At 40.7% G+C, this 23,886-nt stretch overlaps 1 protein-coding gene across 2 annotated transcripts; it reads left to right on the top strand.

The window, feature by feature from the left end:
* Positions 1-2,319: 2,319 nt before the first annotated feature.
* On the top strand, positions 2,320-11,889 carry LOC131197456 (myelomonocytic growth factor-like). 2 transcript variants are annotated; one of them, XM_058181549.1, is made up of 5 exons: positions 2,320-2,429; positions 3,421-3,581; positions 5,992-6,099; positions 7,849-7,995; positions 9,372-11,889. In XM_058181549.1, exons 1-5 carry the CDS (start codon positions 2,414-2,416, stop codon positions 9,528-9,530), a joined length of 591 nt encoding a protein of 196 aa, XP_058037532.1. In that variant the 5' UTR covers positions 2,320-2,413; the 3' UTR covers positions 9,531-11,889. The 2 variants fall into 2 exon arrangements, with proteins under 2 accessions (XP_058037532.1, XP_058037533.1); XM_058181550.1 differs by having other exon boundaries at positions 2,422-2,489.
* Positions 11,890-23,886: the final 11,997 nt, after the last annotated feature.

Below are 23,886 nucleotides of genomic sequence, written 5' to 3'. Positions count from 1 at the left end.
GAGTGAGACTTATGATGGTTGTAGCATCCCAGGGTCATGTGATCACCTTTTGTGACCTTCTGACAAGCAAAGTCAATGGGGAAGCCAGATCCACTTAACAACCATGTTACAAACTTAACAACTGCAGTGACAACTGGCAAGAAAGATCATAAAATAGGGCAAAATTCACTTCACAACCGTCTCACTTCACAACAGAAATTTTGGGCTCAATAGTGATTGTAAGTTGAGGACTACCTATACTTTCAGTTCAACTCTTTATCAGAGGGTAAACTAAATTACTTTGGAGAAGTAATAATGATTATATGTGAATCTGCATAGAATCATGGAGTTGAAAATATTGGAGATCTAGTCCAAATCTTTGTTCAGTACAGAATTCACCAGAGCACCTCTGACACATAAATATCTGGTCTCTGAACATCTTCAAAGGAGAAAATCTCACTTCAAGTAGCAGCCTGCTCTACTGCCTCACAATTTGTATATTCAGGAAGTTCTTCCTGCTTTCTTGCCTGAATCTACTTCCTTGTAGTTTGAATCCACTATTTCTTATTCTTTTCTCTGAAGCAATAGAGAATTAATCCAATTCTTTTTCTGCTGATGACCATAATGGAGCCTACCTACCCATTCCAGTCATAAATCATAATGGTTATGCAGCAGGTCATACTGTATCCAACACAATTTATGTGAACTCATTCATTATGGGGCATTTTTGCTAAAAACTGAAAGCAAACATATGGTTTTTGGCAAAAATGATGTAACTTGCATTCACACGCCTGCAGGATGCTGTGCACCACGGGTATCAAACTCGCTGTATTACATTGCCATCATGCGATGTTTCTCGACATTTTTTCCCCCTTTGCGGAGATGGGGTGAGCATGTGACGCATCCAGTCCATGGGCCACCAATTTCACACCTCTGGTGTACATGGTCACAAATGTGGGCTGGTTGCCAAGCACCTGAAATATGGTCATGTGATCATGGGGAGGATAGCTGTCAGAATTCTGGAATGACTTCTGAGTGTCTTTTGGGGGACCTATGGGGATTGATAGCTGAGCAACTGATTGTAAATTAAGGACTACCCATATATGCCAACTCTTCAGATATTTGTAAACTACTATCTGACTTCCCCACAAGTCTTCTCTTTTGTGGGTCAAACACATCCAGATCTTTTAGCTATTCCTGATGGGATTTAGACACCAGACTCTTCACAAATCTAATAGCCTTCCTTTCAACTGGCTGAATTTGTCCATCTTTTTTTAAAACTGACACCCAGAACAGAATACTCTATTCCAAATGAAGTCCGAGTAGGGCCCAGTAGAATGTAACAATTATTTTTCATGATATGGACTCAGTGCTACCCCATGGTAACATTTACCATTTCAAGTACCTGTAATCAGTCTGGATGCTCTTATCAATTCTGCAGTTGATCAGACACAAGATCTGTTTCACATGTAGTACTGTATCAAGTCTGCCCATTTTACTCATGCCTTTTATTTTTACTAGGCCAATTCAGAATCTCATTTCTTCCTGTTAAATACCATTCTTTTCATTTTAAGTCACTGCTCGAACCTGACCAGATCTAGATTTTGCCATACATTGGGTAGGGCTATTAAGATTAATGAGTTTTTTGTTTGTCAAGCCCTATTCCGATAAGTCTGCTGTAACTCTGGAACCTATCCATGACTCTAGAGTAAATAAATAATGGAAGACGTAAATGAATATATGAGGAAAGATGGCCCCAAGATCTGAGAAATAAAATGCCTCTGGAAGATTGTCAAAATACATGATCTTTTAGTTATAAACTCTCTTTAAATTAAAGCATGAGAGAAAACTTTTTTAAAAATAGAGTAGCATTTTGTTACTGCGTTTATTTTCCATAAAATAATACTTTATCTTCAAACATGGTTTAAACTCCTTATTGAGTTTTAAAAAGAAAAAGAAAAGAACAAAGTCTTCAATAATTCCAATAAAATTTTAAAAGATCACAGAAGGTTGTTCCAATGTTGGAGCCATCTGTGAATACTTTAAGGCTTTAAATAAAAAATCCCAGAATTACCTGTGAAACTATTTCACTCGTGGGAAATAGACCCCTGTTGCAGAATCTCATCTCCCACCCTGTGACCCTGATCAAGGACATTCAGTGGATTTTGAATTTACGGTAATTAGTGCATAAACGAAAAAAATGAGAGAGTCATAGCCTAACACCACTCCTCTCAATTAGACTCCAGTGCCCCTCCCTCTCACCGTCCGGAGGAAGTTCCTGAATATTCTCTCTATAAATACCCCCAATGGAGAACAGTTTGATTCACAGCAACCCAGGCATCCGCTCGCCAGTGACCTCCTGCATCACAAGCGCGTCGTTTTCGAAGAAAAGGGCGGAGAAAGTGGGCGAGACCAAAGTTTCTTCTGCAGAAGGATGAGTTCAACACGGAGTAAGTAGCACTCGGGGCAGGTTCTTCCTCGTTGCGGCCGGGCGGGGCTCAGACGAGAGGGTAAGTTTCCTCTTGGTGGCGCCTTGCGTGGGAAGGGCAGCTTTTTTGACGTCCCTGGGACCATTGCCCACCTTTGCGGCTGAGGGAAGGAAAAAAAGGACGAGTCCCGGCTCACTTTCCCGACCTCTTGCTCCTCCTCAGCATCGCCTTCAGAAATGTTTAACAAGCTTTGAAATGCCCAGATTGGAGACCCGTTCTCTCCGGGTTTGATTGCAGGAGAATAAAACTCAAGCTGCTTAAATTGTTTTATTTTCAGAGGTCAGGACTGGCCTCTGTAAGCTTCAGAGGGAATGAAAGGGGAATTCTGGTATGTGCCTCGAAGTTCTCCCAAAAGTTCAGAGAAGGAAAGACGCGGCTTCGTTTTCCAGCCTACTGACATTTTCCACCTTTTTCAAACGAGTTGGGCAACTGGGTTTCGAAAAACCCGCCGTAGCTCTTGCGGGGACTCGCGTCAGGCGAAGCCAAAGATTGAAAGGTTGCCACGTGATAGAGACGCCCCTGACTTGGAAAGGTTGGGAAGCGATCGGCAGACCGGTATTTTAGGCTGAGTCTCGCTGAATTTGTTGCTCGTGCTAGAATGATAGCCTAATTCTGACGGAATCAGTTTTCCACCCACTTGCGCTCAGCTACTTTATAGTTTAAGTCTTAGATCGAGCTATGGGGAGTTGAGCGGCATCCCTTCAGATTGGAGCTGTAAAGCTCCAGCTCCACTTTTTCTTGTTTTAACAGAACAGCGGCAGAACGGACGCCCTAGGTGAAGACGGTGGGCTGGAGCTGATAAATTATAATTAATCATATAACTGTCTAATAGTTTCAATCTTTTAGATATTAGTATCAGCTAGATATTTTAGTGCAGTTCATAGAAGTGGTCCATTTTGTTTTTTAAACGACCAATCCCTCCTGACCATTGTATATTCTTTTATTTTCCCAGGTGGTCTTCTTCTTGTCAGTATTGCACTTTCTTGGTTAATGTGCTTAGCTGCACCTCATGCAGAATTTTCTGGAGATCCTGGTTTACATCAGTTTGTTTCGAAAAATAAGGAGTTTGCCATCAGGATAAAGGCTGACCTCCTTGTATTGAATGGGCTTGTGGTAAGTGTCTGCTGGGCAAAGAGATCTAACAAAGAGATACATACAGTTTGTCAAACACGTTTCTCAAAGTCATTTTAAAGGAGTTGGCTTTTGAGTCAGTCGTGTATAAATTGCTGTATACCAAGTTTCTTTCTAACAAAAAGTAAAGAATCTGTAGTGAGAGAGGGAAAAAAATAATCCATAGATTCGTTAGGATATGTTGATGAAAATGTTTGCCAGCTATATTGAGTAAATCCACCACTGCATCGATGCAAACAAAGTAGATATATAGTTGCAATCTTGGTAGTTGGAAAATGGAAAATGTTGAATAGTGGAAGGGAAACAAAGTTACCAGATTAAATGTATTGAAGTAATAAACTTGAAGTCTTTTGATTTTTTTCTACTGTTTGTTAAGCTTACACTGAAATGTTATTTCATAGAATCCCAAAGCTAAAAAGACCCATTAAATCACTACTTAAATCAATGTATAATTTTAAATAACGAAAGAGGATTTGGTGAAGAATCTGACTAATATAAAAGACTGTGATAAAGTAGCATAGATGTGGCTTTAAACCATTACTACTTTTGATGGTGTGCTTTTAGTCTACACTTAGATGTATTAATGTACTGCTTCACAATTGATGCCTTCTACAGAAGAAGTTCTTGCATTCTTGAACAAAGGAATTGAAATATTAATCAGTAGACCAGTTAGGATACCTGGTTATAACTATGACGATGCTACAATAGAGAATTTGCAATTAACATCTCTTTTAGTTAGTAGAAGATGCTTCATGTTATAAAACCATGTGGGCCTCCAATGCAGTTGTTGAATTTGGTCAACAATCTACCAAACCCACCCAAACCCTTATGTGAATGGAAAACTAGTAGTCTTGCACATGTTGAATTTCAGCTTTTAGCAGCTGTAATGAAGAAAATCAGCACTTAAAGTCCAGGAACATCTGCAGAGCATAGAGTTTAAATTTAGAAGTACTGAAAACTTGGCATGAAGAGTGTTACTTAGAGATACCTTGATGCCCATTGTGCCAAAATACTTTCTCCTACCACAGGGACATAACTGAGAAAAGTGATAGATTAAAATAATTAGAGCATTAAACATACAGAAAATCAAAATTCATAGTGGGCTGAAATTTTCACATAAAATACTTGGAACATCATTCAGATATAGGTTCCGTTTCTAGTACTTCCCATAAATTACAGCTCAGTCTTCCAAAGAGACTTAATCTCATGCATTTCCTAGCACTGTGAATAGAGCCCCTCCCTATTAAAATTTCACAAATATTTCTGTCTTGTGCTTCCGGAATACATGTAAGATTGTGCCAATTCAGACTGTCAAAGCTCAAAAGAGAAAACTGTTTGCAAACAAGCCAGCAAAGTTTGGCATTCTGGATGCCTTTTTCTTTGGGTGTTGGGAGGGAATATTTTGACTGAATCTGTCAAACAAATATGAAATATATTGTAAGGCTTACTTAAATACAAAGGGAGAAAATCCAAGGGAGTGGAATTACCTGCTTGAAGCTCCTTTGCAATTCTTTAAATAGTTTTTTAGTTTGGATTCTGTGTATCAGCTCTGTGTGGCTGATATGCATTCAACTCCCTATTTTTAGTAGAGCATAATTTGTTAATCATGAGGAAGATGAAAAGAGCAGTCAAAATCTCCTAATTGCTGGAAGTCATATCCAACAGTTCTCATTAGCTGCTGAGATTTCCATGGACATTAGTCATGTACTTTAAAGCATCCTGCTTCAAGATTTAGAAACTTGGTGGGAAATTTTAAATAGTGAGTCTCAAGATAAGTATTTGCTGTGTCAGAATGCAGCATTATTCAGCCCTTTTCCATTCTGCTATTTGCATATCAATAGCAGAGCTAAACAGTGAAAACCAATTGAACTTAAAGATAGCTGTGACTGAAGTAATTTCTTCATTAACAGCTTACAGCACCTTTGGAGTTATCCAGCCATTGCTAGACCAAAACAACAGTAATGAGAACTTTAGTATCACTTCAGTAACATCTGAGTGATTTTATGAAGTCACCAGAAGTTAGTGGAGAAATGATTTTTAAAATCCTACTAGATTCATTGAGGCTTGGATTCAACCCTTTAAAACTGAGTGCAATTTGGCCCAATTTACAATGAGGACAGTATTTAGGATTATTAAAATAATATTTATATTCATATAAGTAAATTAATATTCATTTTTTAAATAAGTATGTATGACTATTAAACCTTGCTCAGATTCTCTGAGCTTCATTGGATTTTGAAGTATAGTAAAAATAGGATTGTGGGAGGGGGGAAAAGGTTTTGTAAAATACTGATTTTAGGGAGCAAGGATATAAAAGCACTCACATATGTTTGCTCTGTTTTTAGAATCCCAGAAATACCTCTTCAGACAATCTTTTCTTTTTTCCCTCCAGCGTAAAGCATTCAGCTTTGGCAGCAACAGAGAACTGATAACGATAGAGAAACTCTTGGGCATTCAACAAGTTAATATCTCTCATTGCCAGCAGGATCCCTGTGACATGGTAAATAGCAACACCCATCTGATTGTAACTTAAAAGCATTCTTCCCCTCAATGGAAGAAGTACTAGTGTAAAGGTAAAGGTTTCCCTTGCACATACATGCTAGTCATTCCAGACTCTAGGGGGCGGTGCTCATCTCTGTTTCAAAGCCGAAGAGCCAGCGCTTTCCGAAGACATATCCGTGGTCATGTGGCTGGCATGACTAAGTGCCAAGGCGCACGGAACACTGTTACCTTCCCACCAAAGGTGGTCCCTATTTTATTACTTGCATTTTTACATGCTTTTGAAGTGCTAGGTTGGTAGAAGCTGGGACAAGTAATGGGAGCTCACCCTGTTACGTGGCAGTAGGGATTCAAACCGCTGAACTGCCGACCTTTTGATTGACAAGCTCAGCGTTTAGCCACTGAGCCACCATGTCCCCATTTCTAGTACCCAGTACTAGTACCCAGTACTAGGGTAGCAGCACATAATTTTGTAAGAAATCATGGCAATATTTGGGATTTTAACAGCACCTGTAAGTGTTCTCACAAACTAGAGAGTCTTGTTGACTCTGTTTCAAGTTTTTTACACATTCCCTATAATAAGAATATGCATCCTTTGTTGTAGTTCCATGTAATATTAGTAATCATGTAAATCAGTAGCTTCGTTTCACTGGAGATGAAATAATTGCATTTATTGTCACTGGCCCATCTTTTTTCTAATAATCTTAAACTTTTTAATGGGGCTTCACTGACAATACACATGCATTGTGTAATATTTGAATGTAGTATTTATAAGTGTGTAAGTACACTTAACTCCTTGATGGGTGCCTACTTTAAATTTGGCCGTTAGTATTGCTGGTGTCAAATTCAACTTTGAAATATTTGTTATTCCTTAAAAAGTGAACAGGCAAATCCTAAACAGTAATGAAATAAGATAGCAATGCACTTATTCTAATATTAATTTGCCATGTTCATGTACTAGTTTTAAGAATGTGAACTGGGCTTGAGTCTAGATGTATTTTTTTTAAAAGCAGACCTTAGTTTCAGAGTGTTCATATTTTACATATCTATCCAATATAATAATTTTGGGCTAGCCAACATCTCCAGAGAAGAATATTACAAATTAGGTAATGCTGATAACAGCATTAAGAGAAAAATCCCCTGTCTGTTTTCCCAGTAAACATTTCTTAAGAGCTATAAATTCAAGTGCAAAGATTATCTACATCTATTTTATTGTTTAATTAAAATGTATGTTTATTCAAAACATAATTTTTATGGCTGTCACTTTTTATAATTTTGTCAATTTTTCCACTGTTAAATCTATTAATTCCTAGTATACATTGGCTCATCATTGCTTAAAATGGTAGAGAAATGGAGTCACTCTTTATGCTTTAGTTTACCCTTCATTGCTTAATTTAAAACTATAGAAATTGTCCATATTTATCCATATTAAGCCAATTCTAACATTTTATCCTGGATAGTGTCACTATTTCCTTAGCTTTAATCTCAGTTGTAATTAACATAGCTTTTAATTGTGGCACAGCAGAATCTGGTTTCTTTTCAGACTACGTGTACATTTTATTGTGGAAATCACTTTTTTCATAACTTCAATAACCTTGTCCACTTTCTGGAGAACGGAGCTTGACTTGTCTCTCAACACAGAAGTTAGACAACACCATTGTAATCAAAGAAATATTTTACTGAAAGTTGTGAAGAAAGGAATGCATAATAACTTTTTGTAATGATTTCCTATTACATTTATATCATGTAGGAAAGATGCTTCAATCAAATACAGGCAGGCCTCCAAACCTACTCTGGTTACCTCTCATATATTCGCCAAATCTTAACAACTTACTCTGACCAAGTATTTAATATTCAACTGGATATTTCCAACTTGTCCCACAACATTCAACAACAGGTGAGCAGTTGCATAAATATTCTTTAAGTTGGGAAAGAATCAGAGCCCGGTAGTGAGGGAAAACCACCCAGTTCTAAGGGGAATATAAGAAACATTTAATATAGGTATGGGTGTTTGAATCTGCTATAATAATTTAGCAGGTCACCTACCTGGACATTAGCAATGGTCTCTTGGGTAATGTTGATGAACTATGAAGGTGTAAGTTTCTAAAAATTGCAGATATGGAGAGTACTTCAGTTTCCAAAGGATGCATGGAGCATGAATATAACATCCATTGCAGCACTCGAAGGCTGTATTTTTTTCTGGGATCACACAATAGGTGTAAAAGGGAAAGCCATTGGGATTTTCCTGTTATTGAACAGAGGGGTTATTTTCATATTCCAGAGTACTTTTTTTAGTATCAGATCCAAAGTACTCTATGGTCCTAGTATTTGCAAGATGCACATTACTCAGTTGTCATAGAGGAGCCATGTCCCTGTGATGGGTGGATGCTTTTATATGGGATCTAAGAAGCAGATTGCTTTGGACTCAAATACAACACAAAGTGTTGTGTTTGCAAAAAGATGCCCAACTTCATCTACTGGAATAACCTCTGTTGCTATTATTTGTTGAACAATTGTATATCCAGTCTTATAAAAGGAAGAAGCTTTGCCTTAGTCATTTTGTAAGCATAAATTTCAAAGTAATAAATAGTTAGGCTTTTGCTCTTCACATTTTGCACAATCCTAGGGCCTGGGTTTTGCATCTTGCAAATACTAGGACCATAGAGTACTTTGGATCTGATACTAAAAAAAGTACTCTGGAATATGAAAATAACCCCTCTGTTCAATAACAGGAAAATCTACTCTACTAAACTTTATTTTATATGATATGAGCATTTTTCCTGTTCACGCATTAATCCTAACATATACAAACTGCTGCACTTTGTGAGCTGAGGCAATCCTTCAAGCATGCCTTATACAATTGTTGTTGCAACTGTGGTAGGGCAGAGAGTAGGGATGTGCGTATGCATGAGGAAGTAAATATATCTGAGTGTTTTATTTTGCTTATACTAGCTCAGATACGTATTTATAAGCAAATCCCTTGACCCACTGCTCCTGGTGGAGCAAAAATGCTTCTCTCCACTTTTCTGAAGGCTGGGACCATGTTTTTCTCTCCTGGGTTGCGTCCCATTGTCCCTTGCCATGACACACACACAGCTTATTTATTAAAATAAGGTCATTGAAGAGGATTTGGGGGTATGATAGTGACAACATTGACTGCAATAGGATTGATCCAAGAGTAGCATGCAAAGCGGATTTCGATACTGTTGGAGTTAATATGCAAATGTTAAGTATTAATCTGAGATTCCTCAATTTCTCTAATCTTTGTTTCAGATGGAAGAAAGCAGTCTGACCAGTGTTGTCTATCCACAAGCAGAAAATGAGCCTAAATTTTTGGAAGTTCAAAGAGAAATTGGAAGCTACCTGGTTCTCTGCAAACTCCAGATATTTATGGATATGATTTTCCGGGCCCTGAGGCACTGTAGCACATAAAGAGAATCTATGGAGAATTCTCACTAAAGACTTAGAAGCTGAAATAGTTCTGTGCACAAAAGGAAGTGCTAAGACTTGCTTTTGCCTGACAGGACTGCTTTGATGGGTAGAATTCCAGCTTCTCTGTCTTTGTTTTTAATTTATTTTAAATTTTTATACATTATTTTAATACACTGAAAGTAGGAGACAATAAAGTAATTCAGATAAATTTAGCTCTAAGAGAAATAAAAATATTAGCTGAGTTTGTACAACATGTTAGGTTAGACTAAAGTGGAGCTGGGTTGATTAATAGAATAGAATAGAATAGAATAGAATTTTTTATTGGCCAAGTGTGATTGGACACACAAGGAATTTGTCTTGGTGCATATGCTCTCAGTGTACATAAAAGAAAAGATGCGTTCATCAAGTTACAACATTTACAACACAATTGATGATCAATATATCAATATAAATCATAAGGATTTATCATTTATATAAATCATCGTAAGATTCAGCATGTTGTGAAAATAAGCCATTGTCTTATATCGTGAACACTTTATTTTCTTAAGTCACTTTCTCAACTTCAGCAATTCTGGCTTTGAGGAAAGTTGAAGTCTTAAGAGTTGCTGAAGTTGAGAAACACTGGGTTAAGTTATAATTTGTTTTAAAACTGACTGTTTAAAATTTTTATAATTATCATTCACTTCAAATGATTATTGGTACGGTATTGAGAGAAGAGCATCTCACACATGTACGGGGAAATGGGAAAATTGCCTTCAGAATCTTTCAGAGATCTTTTACCACTTGAGAGGCTACTACAGTTAAAACTTCAGTTGTTTAAGGCTGATAATGATTAACTTGTAAGAAAAATAGATTTTTTTCTTCAAATATCAAATATTTTGCAATGAAATGTATTCTTATGAGGGCAAGTTCCGAGTTCACTCAGGCTCTTCTTTCCTGATGAAATAATCACTGTGATAAGTTTTTAATAGTTTGTTATGAGTTTTAATTTATTAGCATATTTAATATTTATAGTATCAGAATTGTTGAATCTTGAATTTGGACTTCAGTACTAGATATTTATTTATTATTTATACCAATGCTGTCAGATGAATGGAAAACAGTTGTTTAGATTTCAGTCTTCTTGAGTGCACAATTCACAGTGCTATAGCCATGTGTGGCATGTATGTTGAGGTACATACAACATTAAACTACTGTTTAATATTTAAACATAAGAGTACTAGCTGGTAGTAGCTAGACGAAACTACAGGATGAAACATAAGGGAAGTTTGCAATTCCTGTCTTTATTAGTGTGTGGGGCATACAGTATAGTTTGTGTCCTTACCATTTTTTACTGATGCAAAATAGGCTGCAGGCATGCATGGTCTATTTTTAGAAGAGGTTCAGTTCATAACTTCCATCATCCTCTATCATTTGCCATACTATTGTGCAGAAAATAATTGTAGCATAAAAAGGTCAACAACTCCCAGACTGATTAACCTAGTTTTATGTACAGTAATCCTGGTCCAAAATAAATTCCTGATTTAAGCAAACTAATAAACAGCACTCCCTCTGCCATTGGGCCCACTGCCATTTGCTAGACAGTTTCTGATATCACCAAGCCACTTACGTCACCAGGCATTAACATCTTCCTTTTAAGAGTCTGGTAATAGAGGCAGACGACCCATTCTAACAAGGCCAAGTGGTTAAGTTGATACCATTTCAAGCTTTTAAGAATTCATAAGTATAAAGTGTGTGTTCATTTGCTGTAGAATTCTATGTAGAGATATTATTTAATAATTATCTATGTATCTTATTTATGTTACAGTGGAATTAAGTTATCATTTAAATGGTTTGAACACAAAGGTAAACAGCCATTGGAGTTGCACTCGGTTCCTAACTTACTTGAATACTATGTTTCTTTATTTAAATGCAGTCCTTTGCCAAAATGGATGCTGATTTCTATGGAATCCCATTGGGTTCAAAATAGCTATTCATTTTGGTAGAATGTTATAATAAATGTGTGCGTGTGTTTAAAGTTTACACAGAATTCTTGTCATTCAATTTCTCCAGCTGCTATAACTGAATGAATTTGAAATGATATTGCTTGAACATTGTATAGTGTCAGTATCTTGAATCTTGTTCAAAGGGGCAATTTCATCAAAACTTTTGACAATTTTTATTTTCTACATGCTGTTTTATTTTTGTGTTTAGTTGTGGTACAGCCATCACATTCCATTTGAGACAAAATGACAGTATTTCTATCTGTCAGTTCTTTGAGGAGGTGAGAAATAAATTGTAAACCGTTACTCTAAGCTGTAATTACTTGTATGATCATGACACTAAGTACAATGTTACATTTTTATCTGTTTTTAAATAAATTTTCTATCATAGCAATCTCTAGTGCATTATTCTCATTTTTCTAAGCTTTTTTTGAAAATTAAGTTGAATGAAGAACATATAAAGAACATGAATAAAAAAACTAATACGCCCCATTACACATACTCACTGCAGCAAGAATCATATTCACACAAAACTGGAAACAAAATAATGTACCCTCAGACGAAATAGTAATTAGGAAAAATCTTAAATGCACAGAAATGGATAAAATGACTATGGAGCTAAAAGAGAGGGATGATTTGGACTATTATGAAATATGGAATAAAATGTAGTTGGCTCGAAAATAGAAACCAAATAAGGAATGTTTACCCTAGTATTGATGAAACCTAAACTGGATTAACTGAACAACATTAAATAAAGAGATGTAAATATAAATGAATATAAATTGGTAGACAAGAATAATGAATACTACTATAAGTGTTAATATATACGTTGATGTAATGTTATTATACTACCATCGAGAAGTAAATAGATATGATAGAATAGAGAACCACAAAAGCAAACTACATAAGCCGACACAGAAAGCTGTAAAATGACCTCCCACTCTCCTGATCTCCTATAACAGGGGTCTCCAACCTTAGTAACTTTAAGGTTTGTGGACCAACTCCCAGAGTTTTGAGCTTTGCTGGCTGAGGAACTCTGGGAGTTGAAGTCCACAAACTTTAAAGTTACTAAGGTTGGAGACCCTGTTCTATAAGGCCCTTAAGGCCTGGCTCTGCCAGGTGCTTGAGGCCCCAACTGGTGGGGGGGGGGTGTTTCACACTGGAGGTGGTTGATGGATCAATAGCAGATTCCACCTCCCCCCACGCTCCCTTCCCCCTCTTTTACCATAATTTTAATAATTTATAGTTTTATTGCTACTAGATATATATAAAACCCAAGAAGCAGGGTAAGACCAGGATAGCCTAGTGTTTTTACTGAGATCAGTTCCTAATAAATAAACAAATAATGCAAGATCACCTGGGCTCCCCAAGAATGGAGGCACTTTCAGTGCAAGTTAAATTCTTCAAAATACAAATACATGTGTTAAATTCGGGCAATAACGAGGCAGGAGACCAGGATAGTGACAACAGCTCTTTACTATATGGTGAACCCAGCGGCTCGGGCTGGGAAAACCCTCTCTTTATATACAGTTTAGCCAGAGGCTTCATCCAATCAGCAACGTGCTTTTTCCCGCTTAGTTTTCCCTCCAAACTCTTAAAGATACATTACACTCCTTCCCTCCCAGAGAACACTTTACCAATATTTACATAGAATTAACATCTTATTTTTCTACGTAATCACGCAAGTAGACTGGGCGTCTCCTGACTCTTTCGGACCTGCGCAATTCATTTTCTGGGAGTGAGTCGAGCTGACCGGAGGGACTGTTTGTTCCTCTCAGCTCCTCCTCTAGGCCATCCGGCCCTGGATTATTTGCAGAGTCGTCCCTGCTGTCTTCAGGAGGAACCGGTTGGCGTCGCTGGACCTCCTGGAACTCAGATAAGTCCCGCGTTTGCCCCGGGTTTGAGTCAGCTGTGGATTCAAACATTGGATAGTCAGGGCCTGTTTCGTCTGATTCTGATTTACCGGTTATGCATTTCCTTATTTGGTCTATGTGGCGCTTCCATACCCGGCCATCCGCTATCTCTACTAGATATGATTTTGGTCCTGTTATCTCTAGGATTTTTCCTGCTAACCAGGTCGGGCCCTCGCTGTAGTTGTGTGCCCACACTAGGTCGCCTATTGCCATCCCTCTTGTTTTACCGTGTGCCCCTTTGTAACCGTCTGGTGTGTAGTTTGGGTTTAAACGGTCTAGTGGGCACCTAAGCTTCCGACCCATTAATAGCTCTGCCGGGCTGCGGCCAGTTGTTACACAGGGGGTTCTGTGTTGGACTGCTAGGAATGTATCGATTTTTGTTTGCCAATCGCCTGGCCTGATTCTGGACAATGCTTCCTTTGCGCTCCGAATGAAACGTTCTGCAAGGCCGTTCGTCGCAGGGTGGAAAGGCGCCGAGAGGACATGCCGGATGCCCTCCTCTGCCAAGTACCCCTCAAACTGGGTTGCCGTGAATTGCGGGCCGTTATCGGAGACTAAAGTGTCGGGCAACCCGTGGGTTACAAATAGGTGCCGTAGGACTGAAATCACGGCCTCGGCTGTCATGGATCTCATGAGAATGATTTCCAGCCATTTGGAGTAGGCATCGACTACTACCAGAAAGGTTTGGCCGTGGAAGGGGCCGGCAAAATCGATATGGATCCTAGACCAAGGGCCCTGGGGTCTCTCCCATTCCCGAATCGGGGCCGTTGGGAGTAGCGGTCTGGTCTCCTGGCAGGCCTGGCATTTCCCTACCCTTTCAGCAATTTCCGTGTCCATTAAGGGCCACCACACATAGCTTCTCGCTAGACCCTTCATTCTCACGATCCCTGGGTGGCCTTCGTGAAGGAGCTCCAATACCTTTTTCCTCAATTTCTCCGGGATCACCACTCGATCCCCCCATAGCAGGCACCCCCCTTGAGCTGAGAGTTCCCCACGTTTTTTCACAAATTCTTTAAAACCCTCGCCCCGCGCAGCGGGCCAACCTCTTTGTACCCAACCAATTACAGTCCTTATTGTAATGTCCTTGTACGAAGCCCGAGCCACCTCTTTGGATGTGACTGGGCCAGAGTCCAAAGAGTCAATTAGCAGAACTGGTGTCCCCGGAGTGGGGTCTTCGATAGTCTCTGGTAACGGGCATCTGCTCAGGGCGTCCGCATGCCCTAATTCCTTCCCTGGCCGGTGTAGTAGTTTGTAAGAATACGCCGCTAGGAAGATAGTCCATCTGGTCAGTCTGGGCGAAAGTGCCACGGGCGTTGGGCGGTCGCCTGCCAACAGGCCTAGCAAAGGTCTATGGTCCGTGATGATTTCGAAATCACGACCAAATACATATTCATGGAATTTCTTTACTCCGGAGACTATAGCCAAGGCTTCCCTATCTAGCTGGCTATAATTCCTTTCAGCTGATGACATGGTTCGGGAGTAATATGCAATAGGGGCTTCTGTGCCATTTGGCAACCTGTGGCTGAGCACAGCCCCCACCCCATAGGGAGATGCATCGCAGCTTAACACTAATGGCAGCGTGCCATTGTATTGGATAAGGAGGCTATCACTCGATAGGAGATTCTTTACCCCTTCGAATGCCCTAGCTTCCGCCTTTCCCCAAGACCATGCAGCCGTCTTTGCTAGTAATTTATGAAGCGGCTCGGCTACTGTTGCCTTATTTCTTAAAAATACCGCGTAGAAATTGACCAGACCTAAGAATGCCTGCAACTCCGTTTTGTTCTTTGGAACCGGGGCCTTCCTGATGGCCCGTACCTTGCTCTCAGTCGGGTGAATCCCTTCCCTGTCTATCCGGTAGCCTAGGAATTCCACAGATTCAACCCCGATCTGGCATTTGTTCAGTTTAACTTTGAGACCGGCAGACCGGAAAATGCCCAAAACTTTTCGCAGCCTTACCCCTAATTCCTCTAGATTCTCAGCGGATACCAGTACATCGTCAAAGTATGGTACCACCCCTGGTAGTCCCTGCAATAGCCGCTCCATCAGGTTCTGAAATAACCCTGGAGCCACACTAACCCCAAACTGTAACCGGGTACACTTAAAAGCCCCTCTGTGAGTCACAATTGTCTGCGCTTCGGCTGTGCTGCTATCTACAGGCAGCTGTTGATAGGCTTGGGCCAAGTCTAGCTTGGCAAAAACCTGCCCTTGCCCCATTGAGTGCAGTAAGTGCTGTACCACCGGGACGGGGTAAGCACTCTTTTGCAACGCTTTGTTAAGCGTTGCCTTATAGTCAGCGCAAATCCGGACCGACCCGTCCGGTTTGACTGGGGTGACTATAGGGGTCTCCCACTTAGCATGGTCAACTGGCACTAGAATTCCCTGATTTACTAGCTTGTCCAGTTCCCGGTCAATCCTGGGCTTTAGGGCGAACGGGACCCTCCTAGCCTTTAAACGAATAGGGGCAACTTGTGGGTCTAAGTTAAAAGAAATAGGGGTCCTTGTGTACTTGCCCAGGCAGTCTCTGAAAACGTCCCCAAATTCCTTCATGAGTGCGTCTTTGAGGTTGACTTCGTTTCTGAAGATTCCAGTCACTCCCATGCCCAATGCTCGGAACCAGTCCAGTCCCAACAAGCTTGGCAGGGTCCCATCGACTATGGTGATGGGCAGAGTTTTCTTGTATTGTCCATACTCGACGTGGACGGACGTTACCCCTCGAACAGGGATGCGATTCCCTTGGTAGTCTTGTACCTTTAAGTTCTGTGGTTTCAGCTTGCGCTTTGCGATGGCGGGTAAGGCTTTCACGAGAGTGTCCCAGGACATGATCGTGATCGCTGAGCCGGTGTCCACCTCCAATCGGCACGGCACCCCCTCAATCTTTGTTTTCGTAAAGATTTTTTCTAGGCGTGTTGCTGCGTGACCCACTCTCACGGCAGTCTGATTCAACTTCGCGCCTTTTTTGAATTGACCAATCACGGGCCGCTTCACCGTTCCCGCGCTCTGGTTGGTCAGTTTGAATTTTTGGCGGGAAGGTTGGGGTGCTCGACAGACCTGTGCTATGTGCCCCTTCCTTTCGCACCGCCGACAAGTCGCATCCTTAAATTTGCATTGTTGTCGTTGGTGTTGCCCTCCACAACTCGCGCAGTCACCCCGGTCTTCTTTCTCCGGCCTCCCGGTGTGGAAGATTCCTTCCTCCTCCTCACCGTCCGACTCGGCCTGGACCTCTTCATTGTGGACCGGGGTTGATTTCGCACCAGCCGTTGGTGCGACCTGCTTTTGTAGGGTTTCCGCCGCTTGGGTAGACATCTCATGAGCCCTGGCTTCATCCAAGGCGTTTGCCAGCATCAAGTTGCTTTTGGACAGCAGCCGTCGTCGCAAACGGATGTCCCTGACCCCACGAATGAGTTGCTCCAGCAATGCCTCTTCCAAGTCTTGGTACTCGCAATGGTTCGTGGCTTTCCTCAGGGCTGCCATGTATACGCTGATGGACTCACCCTCTTGCTGCCTACGCTCCCTGAATTCGTACCGTTGCACATACTTGGACGGCGTTGGTGCATAATGGGCTTTCAATACGGTCTGTAGAGTCTGCCACGGCACCGATTGTACCGCCGTTGGCTCTGCCAACGATTCTGCGGTGTCGAAAACCTCTGGACCGCAGTGGCTCAGGAAATACGCTCGCTTCCTGTTGTCTGAGACTCCTTGAAGTTCGTTCGCCTCGAGGAAACACTCGAAACGAGCCATGTATGACCCCCATTTTTCCTTAGCTGGGTCGAATGGCGCTGGCGGTGTGTAGCTGGACATCGCTGCTTTCCGCCCCTTGTTTGCTGGGTTCGCGTCTTCCTGGTGAATTCAGCTTTTTTCCTGGCGCTCCTGGCCTCGAGATCCCACCTTCGTCGCCAGTGTTAAATTCGGGCAATAATGAGGCAGGAGACCAGGATAGTGACAACAGCTCTTTACTATATGGTGAACCTAGCGGCTCGGGCTGGGAAAACCCTCTCTTTATATACAGTTTAGCCAGAGGCTTCATCCAATCAGCAACGTGCTTTTTCCCGCTCAGTTTTCCCTCCAAGCTCTTAAAGATACATTACAACATGCACATGTTCCATTCTAATTTAAATAAATTTTTACTGAAATACAATGAAAACAAACCTCAAATTAATACTGAAAATTATGTAATTAGTGTCTATTATTTGCCAACCAGCAAGCAGATTGTGAGATTATAATTTAGCATATATGAATGATATATCAGAGTTCAAGAGCTCTCTTGGAAAGTGCTAAAGACCAGATGATAGCAAAGAAATATTATCCTTCCAACACCTCCCCACACACATCCTGACACTTTCATTGCCTCCACCATCCTGTCAGAACAGATGAAGCTTTTTAGATGAGAAGTGAAATGTCTTCCTCAAGGAAAAAAGCAGTCCTGTTGCCTTCTGAAAAAGCCCCTTTGAGACAGCTATGACCTGGATGATTGAGAATTTCCACAGCCCCAACACTTTCTCCAGTCATATAATTTAAAAGCTACAGTTATGTGATATCTTAGCATCAAATTTAAAAAATCTGTCTGTAGGGCATAAACAGGATTAAAGGGTCTTCTTCATCCAACAGAAAGCAAAAGATATTAGGAAGAAAAAATAAATAAAAGGCAAGTAAAAAATAACAGTTGCTAAATAAAATTGAATTTTACTATTTTAAGGGCATACTTGTCTAAAACTTACCTGGAATAATACAAAATTATATTTACAATATATGCATAGCAAGTTTCTTCTTACATGATTAATCATGTGGCCAGAGTTATTTTGGAGCGAAGCCAAGTAAAAAATAACAGTTGCTAAATAAAATTGAATTTTACTATTTTAAGGGCATACTTGTCTAAAACTTACCTGGAATAATACAAAATTATATTTACAATATATGCATAGCAAGTTTCTTCTTACATGATTAATCATGTGGCCAGAGTTATTTTGGAGCGAAGCCAGAAGTAAAAAAAAAAAGGGGGGTGGGTGGGAGAAATCCAAGTGGGGACTGTATCCTGTCAGAAGAAGGTATTGCAGGGAAAACATGACCCAACTTGTCCATTTGAGTTTACTTGGGTCAACTCTGTTTGGCAGAACTTCCTAGGAATCAGTTTCCACATGCTCCTGAGTCTTGTGCAATTCAGTCATGATACTATTTATTTATTTTCTTATTTTTTTATGGGGGAACTGCTTGAGGAAGTTATTATGTACTATTCTATAAACCAGAAAAATCAAATCCGATACAATATATCAGAATTATCAAACTAATTCTAAAACTGGCTAGATCATTTTAGATGTGAAATTTAGCAGAAAGATGAAATTAAAGAGAGTGCCACTTTCTACAGGAGATTGATGGGTATGTTGGGATTTTTAAACAAAATTAAATGCTGATTGAAAACTTCATTAACAGCAGATAAAATTTTGGCATACAAAACAAAAAATAGTTTTTTGTCTTTTCTAGCAACTCTTGCATCTCCCAGAGGTGTGTAGGACATGAATAAACAAAAAGCTTTAACCAAAAACTGTCTACCATTGACCTCACCCCATTCCTAAGTGGACTATAAGGGGCGTGCATAAGAGCACAAAAGTGCCTACTGTTCCTGTCCTATTGTTTCCTTTCATTGTATATATGCTTATATGTTGTATGGTTCACTAGTGGGTTGCTACCAGTTCTCCCCAGTTCGCAAAAACCGGTAGTAAATATTTTGAGTAGTTCGGAGAACCGGTAGTAAAAATTCTGCCTGGCCCCGCCCACAATCTATTGCTGCCTCCCGGCTCCCAGCTGATCAGCTAGAAGAAAAAAATCAAGACTCACTTGCCCAAGAAGAGGGTGGGGGGGAGGAAACAAGACACCGTCCCTTTAAATTGAGAAGCCAAGAAGCCTCCCAACTGATCAGCTCGCTTCTCAGCCAGGAGATCGCTTGGCAAAGAAGAAGGGGTGGGGGGAAATGCTGTCGTTTTAAATTGACAGAGCGGCTAGAAGCTCTTTTCTGGGTCAGCTGAACAACAAATTGGATAAGAGGAGGAATTCTTATATGGCTCAATGTTTTTGAAGTTTTGGGGTTTGTGCAACATGGGCTTTGTGTTTCTAAAAAGGTTTGGGTGATTTCCATTGTGAAGTATCCTGTCTTGAATGAGTTTTCTGCCTGCTTGTAAATGGAGCCGAACTTCCGGCTTCCACTTTATATTATCTGTAAGCACCGGTAGCTGTTTTCTGCTTACAAAGTTGCCTTTATGCAGCTGGCAGGAATATGGAATTCCAGGCAGGTTCCTTGCTAGCAGCTTGATTATTCCTTAATTATCTGGGATATTTTATTTGGGAAATGAAGAGGGGGGAGTTTGATTCCTTTCCAGAACAGATTAGTGGGGTGAGGAGGAAATGGGGATTTTGAAGTAACCTTCCCCTGGAATGGGGAAGGAATGGGGATTTTAGGCTTGCTGTCAAACATCAGCCATAATACTAATGATTGTTTTGAACAATATGCAGGTTGTATTACATGAATGGCTATTTTATATGTGAAATTATGACTGAAACCTATAGAGGTTTCTAAACCTATAGAGGTGGTCTAAAACTTGGCAACTCCAAATCTCAACCAGCAAATGCTCAGTCTTACATATAGGAAAAAAGAACCCAAACACTAAGTACTCGCTTGATGGACATTACCTCACAGATGACCCCCATCCCGTTAAAGACCTTGGAGTTTTCATGTCAAATGACCTAAGTGCCAAAGCCCACTGCAAATACATAGCAAAAAAGGCTCTAAGAGTTGTAAACCTAATCTTGCGTAGCTTCTTTTCCAAAAACACTACACTACTAACCAGAGCATATAAAACATTTGCTAGACCAATTCTAGAATACAGCTCACCTGTTTGGAACCCTCACCATATCTCTGACATCAATACAATTGAACGTGTCCAGAAATATTTTACAAGAGTTCTCCATTCCTCTGTAAACAACAAAATACCTTATCCCACTAGACTTGAAATCCTGGGCTTGGAAAACTTGGAACTCCGTTGCCTTCGACAAGACCTAAGTTTAACTCATAGAATCATCTATTGTAATGTCCTTCCTGTCAAAGACTACTTCAGCTTTAATTGCAATAATACAAGAGCAACCAATAGATTTAAACTTAATGTCAACTGCTTTAATCTAGATTGCAGAAAATATGACTTCTGTAACAGAATCATCAGTGCTTGGAATACTTTACCTGACTCTGTGGTCTCTTCTCATAATCCTAAAAGCTTTAATCAAAAACTTTCTACTATTGACCTCACCGCATTCCTAAGAGGACCATAAGGGGCGTGCATAAGCGCACAAATGTGCCTACCGTTCCTGTCCTATTGTTTTTCTTTTCTTCTATACCTTTATATACTATATAACCTTTCTGTATGATAGTTACATATATTGTTGTGACAAAATAAAAAAAAATAAAAAAAAATAAAAGGTTCACTCTGTCAGGAAGTTTGTCCTTGATTTTAGGTTGCTTCTCTCTTTGTTGAGTTTCCATCCATTGCTTCTTGTTTTGCCTTCTGGTGCTTTGGAAAATACTTTTCCTCCCCCTTCTTTCTAGCAGCCCCTTAAAAGACTGTTGCTTATCACACTCTTGGGTAAAGCATGTGAGCCATTTCCTCCTTTCAGTGGTCCATGAAAGTGCATCTATAGCAGAGGTCTCGAACCTTGGCCACTTTAAGACTTTAAGACAGCAAAGCTGGCTGAGGAATTCTGGGAGTTGAAGTCCATAAGTCTTAAAGTGGCCAAGTTTGGAGACCCCTGATCTATAGTATGTAGATAATAAAGTTGAAAAAAGGTGAACAACATTTTGCAGAACTATAGATACGTTGAGGCTGGGTGTGACAAGGAATGGCTGGGAGGGAAGGGGCCAGGCGAGGTACCCCTTGACATGAGAGACATTGAGTTGGCCACGCCTATCCAGTCACATGACCATCAAGCCACACCCACTGTCACATGATCATCAAGCCACGCCCACAAAATAAGCCACACCCGCAGAACCAGTAGTAAAAAAAAATAGAACCCACCCCTGGTATGGTTGTTTCGTGCTTGTGCTTGTATATACTGTTGTGACAAAAAAAATTAGAAATGGTGGATATGGGGCCTGCTTCAAAAATTTCCACACACTTAACTATCAAAATACAAAGAGCAAGAGTGTTATTAAAGACACACACAAGGCAGTTTGAAGGTCTTCAGGATCTAATTGGATCCAAAAATGATTGATAGTTTTGAAAATAGTGCAAGTTATTGTTGAGGAAAAAATCCAGGTGCCACCTGTATCACCCACCACTCTCTTAACCAATCAATTCCACTCTCAAGAATTAGGTTTCCCCTGACCCACTACAATCAAATCACTACAACCACTACAACCATTCAAAAACATTTCTGCCTATATTAAAACATAGGCTGAAATTAACAAAGCACGTATCCCATTAAGAAATTGGCAAACTCCCACTAACTTAAACATAACTAAAACAAGTCTCCTCAAAACATGGAAATCTTTTAACCATACAAAGACAATATCCAATGTTACCCAATACCCCTCACTCAAAATCCAACATTCCAATACAAAAAGATTAAGGATTAATATACCCTGCATTTCTTGTCACCAGCAACACCTCTGTAAGCACATACAGAAAACTCAAAAACAAAGAACAAGTTTCTGCCATTCAATCTGTGACCACCTACAAGGGCTGTACTCTTGTATTATGCTGTTGAATGAAAAGGATCCTCTGGCTCAAGCATGTTGCCCAGTGTGTTTCTTTGCAACTGGCTTGGAAACAGACCAAAGAATTTTCTTTCAACAGCATAAACAAGTCCAATAAATCAAGAGAAGGGATAGAGAACAAAATTGGCATAATCTCTGTTGCCTTTGACTGTTTTGATTCTTAATAATTTTAATAGGAACGCGGTGGCTCAGTGGCTAAGATGCTGAGCTTGTTGATTGAAAGGTCGGTAGTTCAGCTGTTCGAATCCCTAGGGCTGCCATGTAACTGGGTGAGCTTCCGTTACTTGTCCCAGCTTCTGCCAATCTAGCAGTTCAAAAGCATGTAAAAAATGCAAGTAGAAAAATAGGGACCACCTTTGATGGGAAGGTAACAGCATTCCGTGCGCCTTTGGCATTGAGTCATGCCAGCCACATGACCAGGGAGACATCTTCGGAAAGGCTCTTCAGCTTTGAAACAAGGATTGAGCACAGCCCCCTAGAGTCGAGAATGACTAGCACATGTGTGCGAGGGGAACTTTTATCTTAATAATTTTAATAGTCTATTCATAAACAAAATATAATCTTCATACTAGTTCACTCTCAATAAACATTCAGTTAAGAGCAGCCAAAGGTTACGATTAGGGTTTATACTAGGTTTATTAAAAAAAAGGCCTGCCTCCAGTCCTGGATTTGGGCCAGCCTTGGAAAGACATTCTTTATCAAATTTGACATAACATAGCTGCATTAGGCAACTCCATGAATCATATAACCATGAAGAAGAAATCATGCACAAATTCTGTCCCCAACCATTTATTCAGCTCCTTGTCATGCTGGAAAGACTGTTTTCCCGAAAATAAGACCTATCTGAAAAATAAGCCCTAGCATGCGTTGTGACCCAGGTTCCTGGACCCGGACTCCTGGACTCGGATGATTCAGAAAGTGAGGGAGAAGACCTGGCAAACCCTGCTTCTTTTGGGCCCTCTCCCTCCCTGGCACCCACTCAAAGGGAGGAGGAGGGGCCGGCAAGGCCTGATTCTCTTGAGCCTTCTTCTGATTTGGCAACACCCCAAGAACAGTTTTGGAGTGATGCAAGACTGCGCAGACATGACCGGCGCGCGCAGCAGAAACAGCGTTGGGATAAATCCAAGGAATGATGGTCATGCAGTGACATCTGCAGAGACTATAAATAGGAGGCGGGACTTCCTGGTTTTTTGTCTTGGACAAAGCAATGAATTTGCATGGGCAAACTGTATCAATGGAGGGAAGAATATATTTGTGAGTAATTCTGGCCTTATCTATAATTTTCTCGTTATCTCCAGAAACTTGGCAGGCCCGTGGGTAGACATGGCCAGGACATTTATCTATGTAAATGAAGAAGAAGAAAAGGCCTTTGACGGACTCTTTCTTGGGAGTATTGGGGGAGGGAAACAGAACAGCATGTTTTACGGCTGCACCTAAGCCCTACCTCCCCCCAAAATAAGCCCTACTTAAGAGCCTGGGCAGCCGGCCATCCACCCATTCTGTCCGGTTGCTTGCACTGCTGCAACCACGAGGCAAAGTGGGGGTGGGGGTGGAGATGCCCCAGGCGCTCCACACTGGCTTACCCTCCCCCTGGTTTACCCCCACAGTCAGGTCATCTATGCCCTGGAACCTGCCTTATGGTGGCAGCACCAGCATCCATGTGCAGCAGGAGACCACATGGCCATGGGCCACTTTTGTTTGCTCATGGT

Source organism: Ahaetulla prasina, chromosome 4 (genome assembly GCF_028640845.1).
Source record: "Ahaetulla prasina isolate Xishuangbanna chromosome 4, ASM2864084v1, whole genome shotgun sequence".
In the NCBI taxonomy this organism is placed as follows: domain Eukaryota; kingdom Metazoa; phylum Chordata; class Lepidosauria; order Squamata; family Colubridae; genus Ahaetulla; species Ahaetulla prasina.
Note: the sequence above shows the minus strand (reverse complement) of the source record. Positions and strands in the feature narration are given on the sequence as shown.

What these genes read in the sequence shown, in the direction of transcription:
- LOC131197456 (XM_058181549.1), top strand. An exon ending in TTGTATTGAATGGGCTTGTG is followed by an intron (nt 3,582 to 5,991) that starts GTAAGTGTCTGC and finishes TTTTCCCTCCAG; the next exon opens with CGTAAAGCATTCAGCTTTGG. An exon ending in AGCAGGATCCCTGTGACATG is followed by an intron (nt 6,100 to 7,848) that starts GTAAATAGCAAC and finishes TATATCATGTAG; the next exon opens with GAAAGATGCTTCAATCAAAT.